At 45.1% G+C, this 12,505-nt stretch overlaps 1 protein-coding gene across 1 annotated transcript in view; it reads left to right on the top strand.

Moving 5' to 3' along the window:
• LRMDA (leucine rich melanocyte differentiation associated) overlaps window positions 1–12,505 on the top strand; it is a 1,020,960-nt gene that overhangs the window by 590,777 nt on the left and 417,678 nt on the right. Inside the window, 2 exon segments of the mRNA XM_034663692.1 lie at window positions 3,629–3,667; window positions 3,669–3,744. Of these exon segments, the coding sequence (XP_034519583.1) occupies window positions 3,629–3,667; window positions 3,669–3,744 (115 nt within the window).

Consider the following 12,505-nt stretch of genomic DNA (forward strand, 5'->3'; position numbering starts at 1 on the left):
GATAACCCCAGTAACTAAGTAATACATCACGGTAAAGAGATTTTGGTGCAACAAATAACCCTGGATTAAATTTACAAGGGTCGAATTGATATTGTAAAAGCCTTTATTCTGTGGCTTTGGGAATCCTCAGTTGTATTTTTATGGCAAACTTGTATTATACTCGGGATTGAAGCTGCAGCTTTTGACACCCTGACATGACCTAGAACAAAGGGAAATAGATCTCCCTAGACTGGGATGGGACAGGCGGGCAGAAAGCCCACTGACTTATCACTTGGCAGTAATGTTTGGAGCTAGTTCCAAACCACCCGGGGGCAAGGAGATTTGGTGGATGTGGCTGCCTTCTGGGCGCTGTGTACCACAGACACTGGGGTAGGGCAGACCATGAGCAGAATTGGGATGGAGATTCTCCACCACCCCACCAACCTCATAATTCCAAAGCTATTATTCGCCATGGTGTTATTTTCACTGGACAGTGGTTTGCAACATGATCCGTGGCATCAACCATCCTGAGAACTTATTGGAAATGTACATTCCAGGCCCTACTCTCTAGGGAATCAGAAATTCTGGGGGTGGGGTCCTGTGGTCTGTGTTTCCACAAGCCGTCCAGGGGATGCTGGTGCCCTCTTAAGTTTGAGAGTGACTGTGCTGGAATATAAGCTCCTTGAGAGCAGGGACCTTGTCTGTTTCGAGCCTTGCCTTATTCTCTGCACCTGGCACAGTTTATGACAGGTGGTAGCAGCTCACTAATTATTGGTTGTGTGAGTGAATGTATGAAGCCATCTCTCAGGGAGGAACTTTGGACCCTGGGCTGAGTCTCAGGCTGAATTATTTGGGGGCAAGCCTTCCTAGTGTCCCTCAAACCTCTCCAAGCACTCACCACCTAGGAAACCCCAGGCTGGCCGTCAGGATGGGAGTCAAGTCAGCCCTAGTTTCAGGGATGACTGGCAGCCTATTTCATGGGCTGTTTCTTCGACTGTATAAGATGAGTGCTCTGAAAACAGCAGCTCTTTGTCATCGAAAATTTTTAACTAGCTTAAAAGCCAGCACCTCTCTCTCTCTCCTTTGATTTCAGGGCTGTGATCCAAAGTGGGGCAAAATGACAACGTGCTGTCTGTTGTCATCATGGTTCCTGCCAGCCCCGTGAAGACATCTTTCATTCCATCATTAAACATTGGCTGATTTTCTAATACTGATGTTTTCTTCACCTGAATATTCATCTTTTCCCACCCTACACTTAGTGGGTGTCTTTACTTCTCTGAGCGTCACTCCTGACATATTGTTTCCATCTGTACATGTCTTTATTTGAAAGAATCTGTTGTCATCAAGACTTTTCTGCTACACGCAGAAGATGGAAGTTTTCTCTGACACTGACTGAGGCCAGTGGGAGTTCTACTGGAGGATAGAAGTTCATTTGAGGCTTCGTGGAAACTTTCTGATTTTGGATAAGTTTAGAGGGCATTTGTAAAGGAAAGGGAGAGGCTCAGGGAGAGATTGGAAAGAAGATCATAGATTGAGAACAGGGAGGAAGCCGGAAGTCGATAGTCAAATTTCCAGGACCTCAGATGTTGGGGTGGCCACTTATGGGGAAGAAAAGTATACCTCAAAAGAACTGCTTATTTTCTTTAAGGAGTATTTCGACTAGAAGCCTCTATGCTGTTTTCTCTGGCATTTCAATAATCAACCAAATCTTTGGGCAAGTATATGGAGGCCACCTGGTGATGTGAGACCATCTTATGAAGGTGGGAGCCGGCCTTGGAAACCCAAGGCTCCCGTGAGGAGGGGGTCATGCTAAATACCCCCAGGTAACATTTGCACTGAGAACAAGCTCAGGGCTTAGGATTGCTTTAGGGTTTGGTTCTTTGAAGATGACTTGAGATTTCTTGTTTCTCCTCTTTCTCCTCCAGCCATTAGTTTTCACTCATTCAGTGAGTAATGTTAGGTCCCTTTCTCTGTGCTCCCCAGAATTACTTTGTGCATAACCCCAATCTCGGCACTTAGCTGTGGGGTTTCTAATTTTTCTGTGTGAGTCTATCTTCCCCATTATATCAAGAACCCCTTTAAGAGCAGAAATCATGTTATAATCACCTCTGTATACCTAGGGCCTGGCACATGGTAGGTGCTCAAGAAATATTCATACAACTTAAACAAACTAGTATTTTATCGAGTCCATTCTAATACTACTTTTTGAGATAATATGAGGGCGAGAAAAAAAAGTCCCTGCCTTTAAGAAGCTCATAGGTGAGGACATCAACTGAACACCAATAAAATGATTAAAAACAACCAGATGTTAGATGGTATGGTGCTCACAGAGTATCCTGGGAGTGCAGAGAAGGGAGACAACGTGTTCTGGAGATGCAGAAGAAAAGTTCATGTGGGTTGGGATTTGAAAGATGAGTGAGTACTGAAGAGGCTGAATGCAGGAAGGAAATGACAGAGTCCTATGGAGATAATCTATTACTCTTGACATTGGATACTTACCTCTTCTTCCCAAGCAGGACAGGGTCTAAACAATGGCTCCTTTGAGTGATCAAGTATGGGGCTCGATGGAAAGCATCTGGGTTGGTAACTGTCCCTGAAGAAGACGTATAGGCAGGTGTCTATACCTTTTATGTATGTATTAAATGTTTATGTACCTATCCCATGGCCACGTGGATCTTCTCATCAATTCCAAATATACCTGCTTGAGGACAGTTCGTCACACAAGCAGCCATTAGCTTATCCATGGAGGCCATGATGGACACCAAAGACTCTTTCTGGGGGAATCTGTATTAGTATTTGTTAAGCTATTAAATGAATATCTCCTATAAACTGATTCTTCTTGTTTCACCTTGGTAAAAATAATCTTCATAGTGCCAGTGTGGAAGTAACTCAGGGATGATGAGAAAATCCTCAAGTCGCCTGTTCAATTCTTCAAGGAAACATTTCTCAGTTATGTGCACTCCTTCCTTCTATCTCAAAGTCATCTATGTTATTACAGCCTCTAGTTTATTGTCCTGGTTGGCCAGTCAGTGCCTCTTGTCTTAGTTTCAAATTGAAGATGTGTTTTGTTTTGTTTTAAAGATTTTATTTTTAAGTAATCTCTACATCCATTGTGGTGGCTTAAACTTACAACCCCGAAATCAAGAATCACATGCTCTGCTGACTGAGCCAGCCAAGCTTCCCAAAGATGTGCTTATATCTCAGAAATGAGAGTTACACAGATGACCCATAGGAATGGCAATGACATAAATGGTACAATTAGGTGGTAGGTTAGTTTCCCTGAGAACTTTCTGCATAGCAAAGAAGCCAGGCCCATTTCTAGAAAGGAAGGGCAGTTGTGGGGGGATGGGTACACTGATAGAATCTTCCTGCCTCATCAGGTGTGTGTGTGTGTGTGTGTGTGTGTGTCTACATTTGAATCAAGAACAATCAATAGTGTACATTTTTAAGGATTAGTTGTATGTGTAAAATATTATTTAGATTTCTGCAAAGAGTGATTATTCATTCTTCGTGAAAGAAAAGAGAAGCAGCAGCCAAGATCTAAACTTCTGAAGACCTCATGACGTAGATCCCTGAGCATGAGCCAAATTGCATGGAACTTGGTGCCATCACCTACCCTCCTGAGTTGTCTCTGACTGTTTTCTTTCAGATGCTTTGTTCTGCACAAGCTGCCCAATTTGAAGTTTCTATGCCCGGAAAGTAACCAGACAAGAACGAGAGGAAGCTTTGCTCAGAGGGTCGTTCATGAAAGTGGTGAAGCCCAAGGTAAGGCGCCTACTTTCTGGTCATCATAAGGGGTTTATGTCTTGTCTCACTGATTATTCTTTGCACGTAGAGGATGTTCTTCTGTGTTTGGAACGCAGGAGAGATCTGCAACCAGGGTTGTATCCGTGGGTACACTGTTGGCCTAACAAGACGTAGGACTGGGAATAAATTGGATCTTCCTGTGATCCATCTAAGGGCACCTTATTTGTAAGGTGATTTCACCCAGGTGGCTCTTTTATCAATAAAGCAGCACCATACACAGCCCAATGGTGATGTTCTGGGGGGAAGATTTCAGGTCTCCTTGAAGATGTTTCTTTTACAAGGTGGGGCCTCTGCAGGTCTGTTGCCGAGAAAGGAGAAAGAAGTAAGGTTGGGGCATTTACTTTTCCTCATGTGGGTAGCATTCGTTTCGTGACCCACAGGGAGCTCTCCTTTCTTGGGGCCATAGTGAAGGTAGGGGAGAGTGATTTTCTTCTGTTCACAAGGTATGAGGGCTCAAGAGCTCTTGGAGATATTATTAGTGAGAAAGGTCATTTTTTCTGACAATGTGACCTGGGACTAGCATATCCCCACATGCAGCTCCCCAGCTCCTGGGAATAGTTTTACTGACCTTTCCTTTATTTGCTGAGTCTGCATCCAGGTCATGGAAGTGAATATGGTGTCATCTTAATGACAGCATTGATGAGGCAAGGGATATGTGGCTTTGAGTCTTGGATTCAGATTCAAGGAGATTTTTAAGGATGTGAAACATTATCTCTTTGGGAGGAGCTGGGGTTCTTCTATGAGGCCCAAGGCTGGAGAATGGACCACATGACCCTTGATGACCCCTTTTGAGGTCCCTCACTTCCCCAAGGCCCCGTGGAGCTACCTAGTCACTTCCTGTAGGACCCTAGCTTGTGTGTTGAAAACACTGGCCCAGAAATCCTGGAGGTCTGGTTTGTCCTTGCTTATTGACTTAGAGTGCCTTGCACATGCATTGGAAATGATTAAGAGGGAAAGAGAAAAAAACAAACAGAACCAAAACAGAAAAACGAAACCTCTTCCATCAAGCTGCTCCGCTGGCAGCAGACCTCAGGCCATTTTTTTTTCTCCTGATTCCATGAGGTGCAACTTATTTCCCGTTATGCTGAATAAAATTGCTAACAGTTGTGGAAATATATGATATGGAGGGTATAATACTGGCAGATAAATGTATAGTTACCTGTTTCAGCATGTGGGAAATTAATTGAGTGATTCGTTTCATAGCTATTAAAGTGTTAACAGTTTTCCTTATCGAGGCACACATTTGATGTATTGCTCATGACTGCCTTTAGTTATTCCAGCTTTTGTAATTTTGTACAAATGAAAGAATTTATTTCTTGGCCTCCCTTTTTTTTTTTTTTTTTGTTTAAAAGATTCCAGAGGCAGCCGACATCAACAAAGGACAACAAATGAACTGTTTATAATATCTTGGGTTCCTGTCCATTCCACATTTTCCACCTTCATGTATGCATGCATGTTATAGGACAGATCCGTATTTCTCCGGCTCCCCCTGTTCTTGACAGGGGAAGCACTACATTGTCCCAGGAAATCGGAAGAAGCACTCATACAATACCCACCATGTGTGCTCATCACTGCCCTAAGGCTCTTTGTACTCTAATCTGTGAGTCCTCACACAACCCTGCAATGTAGGAGGAAGGGAGCACTGGCTGACTCTGCAGGTGGGGTAACTGAGGCCTGGAGGTGTTAACTGTGCAACCCGGCTAGTAAGAGCTGGGACTGGGGCTGGACCGGTGTGTCTGACCACAGAGCCACACCCTTCGACTCCGATCTTACCCCTGGAGCAAGTGAGCCACCCGTTTTCCCGTGCATTTCTCTGTTGCAGATAAAAGCCTCCTAAGAAGGCCTAAAGGAAGAAAACAGGTAAAAGCTGAACTTCTCTCTTGGGGTCGAGATGGCAGCCGGGTCTGAAACCCCACCCGGCCTTTGAAAGCAGGCAGGAATGGCTCCTTAAAGTCTGGTAGTAGCCGGCTCCCTGAGTCACGAACAGCATCATCAGAAATGCTTTTCAAAGCTCCAGATTAGTTTCTAATCAATTATAGAATTAGCTTGTGTTTGTGTGATTGACTCCCACATCTTTACTAATGGTGTTAAGCTTAAAAATACCCATTAATTATTTGAGGAGAGACAAAAAACACTCTGACAGAGCATGGGGATCTTCAGCTGTTATCTTTTCGGAGAGTCACATGATTTCCAAACTGGAGAGGCCTTCTGAAATCAGCTGGTCTGTGCTGTCACTTGATGGGTGAAGGAACCGGGTGAGGGTGTAGTTTCCGGAGGCAGCCCCCCTCACCCCCCTTGCCCCGCCCCGCCTGGTCTAGCGGAGGCAGAGCCCGGGGCAGAACGCGGGGGCCCGGGCTTCCGGTTAAGTGCTCTATCTGCGCCCTGATGCTTCGAGCGCACAGGACTGACTTCGCTGTGCTCCTGCTTGCACGGCCCACTCATGCTTCTCTCGAATGCCAGGCAACTCCCCCCGGCCTGTTTTCAGAGATACGCATTGGTACTTCTCTTGCGGATAGCGGGAGGCCAAAGGAGCTTCTTGCTGAATTAATAAATTGGCGCTAAAAAGGCTGGTTCTCGCCTGCGCGCAGTGTGTGCAGACGTCTGTTTGTTCCTGTGCAGGTGTGTATACACGCTCTCTGTCTCCGTGTGTGTATACATATGTACGTTCTGGGAGGTCTGTGTACACTCGGAGTCGGCTTCTAAGTGGAGAGCAATTTCCTCCCCGTGAATTGCCGACGTTGTGCCGAGCACACTTGCTGAAGACCTATTTCTCATCACAGAGTCAGAATGGCAAGTTGGCTTCTGTCCTTTCTCAGGCAGCAGAGGCCCTGTTGTGCTCGTTCAGCAGAATGCTCTGATGGATGATGGAGGGGGCCGTGATTTGGGGAGCTGTTTTCATTTTATTCCTGACATAAAGTATTTGGGAGAATGGAAAATGCCTCTCCAATCACAGCTCTCGCCTTGGAGGTAGGGGACAGGCAGTCTGGGTGTTCTCGGCTGACGCAGATGCAAAATCATCCAGAAACTCATAAACCCCCTATGTCACAAAGGTTTGATTTGGTACCTGGCAGGCCCTGGCGCCTGAGCACGAGTTCGCTCTAGCCTTCTGTTGTGATGACACGTTTCCCTTCCATTGCCGCCTTTTGGCTTTTGTTGTTTAAAAGCTGCTTTCTGTCTGAGCTCTGATTGTCCTATAGAAAGATGCCATCATTCATTAGGGAAGTGATAGCTAATTCTACAATGGACTCTTCTAGACTGGTGTGTTTGTCTTGTGAGTTAATGGATCTACGACAACTAGGCTTCCCTCATTTCCTGGAATTTTAAAGAAAAGCTGTATCTTTTGCAAATATTGGCCATGGAATCATGCCATTGTCAATGCCGAGAGCACCAAGCTGGATGCAGAGAAGGTGGGGAGGCCCCCAAAGAAGGGCTTCTGTGATGGCCAGACCATGATCCCCCTTGCCACATCAGGGAACATAAATCAAAGGGGCGCGAGGCCTGTCCAGGAGGGTATGCATGGCGGGCATGCCAGCCCTACACATCAGGCAGTTCAAGAATCCGACAGTCAGAATTGCTTAATTATGTCCTGGCTTTGTAATTATTCATCCCTGTTCTGGCAAAGAACACGGTTGTCATTTCTTTGACATAATTATTTAAAGCTGAGCCCTCTTGTTTACAGGCATGTATATGAAGTTGGCTACCAACTGTGTAATGTTCAGAACCTTATAGACGCAGTGGGGAGAGCAGCTCCAGGGACAGCTGGCCCGAGAATCACAGCCTGTGTTAGGAAGTGTTTTGACATGTGTACTTTGGCTTATATTTGTGGCCATTCTGTTGTAGGTGAGAGAAGGTAATAGGTATGTTTGTGGGTGTCAGCATGTCCTTGAAAATATGTGATGCATGCCTTTGTGTGGGCCTGCCTGGGTTTCCTATCATGTGTAGTTGTGTATTTGTGTAGTTTTGTATAGTTTATATATTGTGTGTGTGTGTGTATCTTTGAAATATTCTTTTTTTCTGATGGGGTGGAAGCTGTGTGTGTCCCAGAAAAGGAGGGAAAGGGAGAGGAGGAGGAAGGAAGGAGGGAGAGGAAGGCGTGATGTATTAGAGGAACTTCTGAGTATATGTACCTTCTGGAAATCTTTTTTATTCCTGACCTTAAACTGAAAGTTGGATGTTATTTGGGGTCTGAGGATCGCCTCCTTCCAGGGCCACACTACGCAGCCCCGCTCCTGACACTGGCATGAGGACCCAACTCCCTGGTTTCCTTTAGTTTCCTTCTTCTGTGTCTATGTTTTTGGACTGACACACACACAACAATGGCAGCCTAGGATAAAGATATGGAATAGGAGCTTTGGGAAGCCAGGTTTTGTCAGGATGAAGCAGCCCCTCATCTACTGAGATGTCAGCTCCATGAGGGTAGGCACTTGCCTGTTTTTATTGCCCCCGTATCCCCAGGGCCTAGTTTATAGCAGAGGCTCAGCCAATACTCGTCAAAAGAATGAACTGGGAACAACAGAGCATTTTGGAAGATCCATCGTGAAAGGTGGTCCATTTTTTTTTTTTCTTATTGCTTCAATATGGTCCTCTGGAAAAGCAGGGAAGGGACCTCTGCCTTAAAAAAAAAAATGTAATAACTTGAATCTGTGCATTGGCAGAAAGGAGAGATTCTGGGTTGTGTATTTGTTTTTCCAAAGGATTTACCCCCGGATTACTTATGATGGCAAAACCTCCGGCCGCCCTGATCGCCGGCCTGGGCATCTCCATCAGATAGTATTGCTGGGGAAGGCAAGGGTGTGATCTGAGCTCATGCTCCCTGTCACTGTGCACAGTGTTCTCTGCGTCCTTCTCTCGGAATCCACCTGCTCCTATGAGGGCTTATGGGAAATAAAAACTAGCTTTTCTCAGCAAACATATTGAGGTGCTCCACAAATCTATGTGTAGTTTAAATGAGATTTTCCTGGTCTTAGCTGCCATTGTATTGTGTGTGTGTGTGTGTGTCTATTCCATAAAGGAGCATTGCCTAGTGGCTTGCTTGGTTTACTTAATTGTTTTATGCCTAGTCGAGTTCTTTCCTACTNTGAAAGGTGGTCCATTTTTTTTTTTTCTTATTGCTTCAATATGGTCCTCTGGAAAAGCAGGGAAGGGACCTCTGCCTTAAAAAAAAAAATGTAATAACTTGAATCTGTGCATTGGCAGAAAGGAGAGATTCTGGGTTGTGTATTTGTTTTTCCAAAGGATTTACCCCCGGATTACTTATGATGGCAAAACCTCCGGCCGCCCTGATCGCCGGCCTGGGCATCTCCATCAGATAGTATTGCTGGGGAAGGCAAGGGTGTGATCTGAGCTCATGCTCCCTGTCACTGTGCACAGTGTTCTCTGCGTCCTTCTCTCGGAATCCACCTGCTCCTATGAGGGCTTATGGGAAATAAAAACTAGCTTTTCTCAGCAAACATATTGAGGTGCTCCACAAATCTATGTGTAGTTTAAATGAGATTTTCCTGGTCTTAGCTGCCATTGTATTGTGTGTGTGTGTGTGTGTGTCTATTCCATAAAGGAGCACTGCCTAGTGGCTTGCTTGGTTTACTTAATTGTTTTATGCCTAGTCGAGTTCTTTCCTACTGCTACCTTGTTCTGAAGCACAGTGTGCGTATCTTTTGTACCTTCTGTTATGCCAGTCTAGCACAGTCGCAAACATGTAGGAGGTTATTAGAAACTACCTCTAAATTGATTGCAATTTTTAACATTTACTCTATACTGTTTTAAGGAATATATACTTTATATAAAGCCACGGTATGCCTATAAATAAATATTGTAAACCACATATACATGCACTTAAATAGGTGATAAGTTAATATATATTGAAAGTTCTTTGCCGTGCCAAACGTTCAGAACACTAAAAATGTCAGTTTATTTTCTGGATATTTCTAATTACCTGAATATGTTAGTGTTTTATTGTTCTTTTCTGTTTTCACACAGATGTTTCTTGTCTACAGACATATTCAGATTCTATTTTCAGTTGCTTTATAGTAAATTTTGAAGGGAGGAAAAAATTTTAAATTAATTTATTTTTTGGGAGATGCTTGGGTGATGTGTTTGGAAACAACTCCAGAAGCCAAAAATTTGCAGTCTGTTTGTTTTTCAGTCTTCTTCCTGATTTCACAGTTTGCCACATTCGTCGGAGGTAGAGGGGAGGATTTTATATTTCTCCATTTTTAGCAGCATGGCATCTTGTGTCTCAAGTAAATGCTTTCAGAGTACTGTTCTTTGGGGGCAATTTTGGTATGCCTTCATTGCCTTGCTTTTGCATGGAAACCATCTGAAATCAAAGATAGACAGGGACGTTTTATCTCCTGCTCCTGAGCAAAGCCCTACGGACAGAGAGTTGAAATCCACAGTAGGGAGAAGGAAAGTGAAACAGAAGTGTTGGTGCTGAAGGCAGCTTCTCGGAGCCTCTCCCAGAAGTCCCTGGGGCCTGGCCAGGTGCTGAGCACAGAGCAGGTGTCTCTCTCCATTAGGCCCAAGGTCCCATGAGAGATTGTTGTGTCTCTGTTGGAGTCACTGGCTTTCACTGCATCCCAGTGGCCCAACTCTTCCTCTTTTTGGCCTCCCTACACCATGCTCACTTTTGTCCACAGATATTTAGACAGACACGTGCCTAGAGAATGGTGGAAGTAAGTGGCGTTCTTTAGGGAATTCGATCCCTAGGATACTTCATACAGCTCTGGAACTTCACATTGGCACAAGAGTGGTAGAGTTCACTGTTTATCTAAAATTGTGTATTTCTTTTTACTTCCCCATCCTATTGACTTTGGCTTTGGCCATGTGATGCTTTGACTAATGGGATGTGAGTGTGGGTGACAGCATGCCAATTCTGGGCCACAGCCTTATGAGGTACCATGTGTTTCCACTCACTCCTCTTGCGTGCCTGCCATTTGCTGTGAAAAGAACACGAAATGCACATGGAGCAGGCCTGAGCCTAGACTGCAGCCTGAGGCACATCTACCGCTCCCAATCACAGACCTCTGCATAAGAGATAAATTCTTGGTGTAAGCCGCTAGGATTTTGAGTAGTGTTGCTGCGGGAACTTGACTAACAGGTAGGCCATCCATCCATCCATCTTGCCCTCTAGTCCTTCCCTGACCACTTGAACCAGGGCTCTTAACTAGGACACAACTTTTTAGTTTTTGGCGTCACAACATCAACTTCTTGAGGCTTTCTGGATGCTTAGCTAATTAGGATTGCAAGGTCAGCCTAAGAGTTGATCGACTGCCCAGTAGCACATTATTAGATGTGTTGGCACTTTCCTGATATATGAGTAAAAACAATGCCTAGCATGTATTGTGTTCAGTGTGTGCTAGATATTGTATCGGTGACTTAGCAATATTTTCCTGCATCTGCAAACGAGGAAACTGATGATCAGAGAATGTATGTGTATCACCTAAAATTACAGAGCAATGTAGAATCAGCTTCTTCCTTGGGTCTCCCTAGGCTCCAAAGCTCACACTTTCCCCCCAATGTATCTTAAATTTCATTAACAGGCATGAAAATATGATGGGAGGTAGGAGTAAAAGAGTGGGAAGATGAGGATGTGGAAGGGAACCAAAGGTAACTTTGTAATTTGACCTTCTGACCACTCCCCACCTCCAACCCATTTTGGTGAAATGCATGGTGTAGGCAGAGAATTGTAGGAGCTGGGCCATGGAGGGCTCAGTTTCTTAGGCCAAGTTTGCAATTTAATTTGAGGATGAGGAGGAACCTTGGCAAGGTTTGAAGTTGGAGGAAAGTATGGGTAGGCCTCTGCTGGTAGAGGGAGTGATAGCGCCCTGTGCACAGCAGGTATGGNGAGTATGGGTAGGTCTCTGCTGGGAGAGGGAGTGATAGCGCCCTGTGCACAGCAGGTATGGTAGACAGCTGTGAGAGGCAGCCACTGGCCCCCGGCTTCCCAGCATTCAGAATGCCCAGGCCACTGTAGGTGCTCAGATGGCCAGAGCGGTCAAGACCTAGGGTTGAGAGCCTTCTCCCCAGGAGTTCAGGAAAGCGCCTGGGTGGTAGCAAGCAGCTCAGACACTGGGATGAGGAGAAAGCTGATGGCTGGTAGAGACCCAGCAATAACTCCCCTGGAAATGGGTCCATGGCTTTCTAAAGAAGTTCTTTGACATTTTCTCACCTCGAAGACCCCTGTTGGCTATGGTATAGTTGCTTTAGTTTTAAGGAGTGGATTTAGGGCCTTGTAAGTGGGCTGTGAAAAGTCCTTCCTCATGGGATCTCTGGTCATGATTGATATGGAGCCCTTAGAGCTGATTATGTCTGTAAACTGTGCATTTACAGCTTGACATTTTCATGATCCACTTGAGAAGACGGTTTCTGGTATTTTGCCTTTGCAATTTAGGTTTTTTTGTTACTTTTAAAAATTAGCTTGAAAGGAAAGAAAAGAGAAGCGATAAATAAAGATGCCTCCCTAAGAAAGTGGATTTTCATAGAATAAAGTTGAGGCCCTGCCTTCAAGTTACCAAGTTCTAAGCTAATATTACCCTGGGTTCCGTGTGCAGCATCAGGGCTGGGCAGGGAGCTGCGCCCCCCAGCAGGTGCATTGGTCAGCTTGAACAACACCTTAGCCTTCACATGCTTTATTCCACTTGTCACACCTCCCCCACCCCACTGATTCTTTGCTTTGAGCCTGGTGATTCTAGCCCACTGAAGAGAAAGAGTAGGTTGGAAA

The sequence above is a fragment of the Ailuropoda melanoleuca genome, chromosome 6, assembly GCF_002007445.2.
Source record: "Ailuropoda melanoleuca isolate Jingjing chromosome 6, ASM200744v2, whole genome shotgun sequence".
Lineage (NCBI taxonomy): Eukaryota > Metazoa > Chordata > Mammalia > Carnivora > Ursidae > Ailuropoda > Ailuropoda melanoleuca.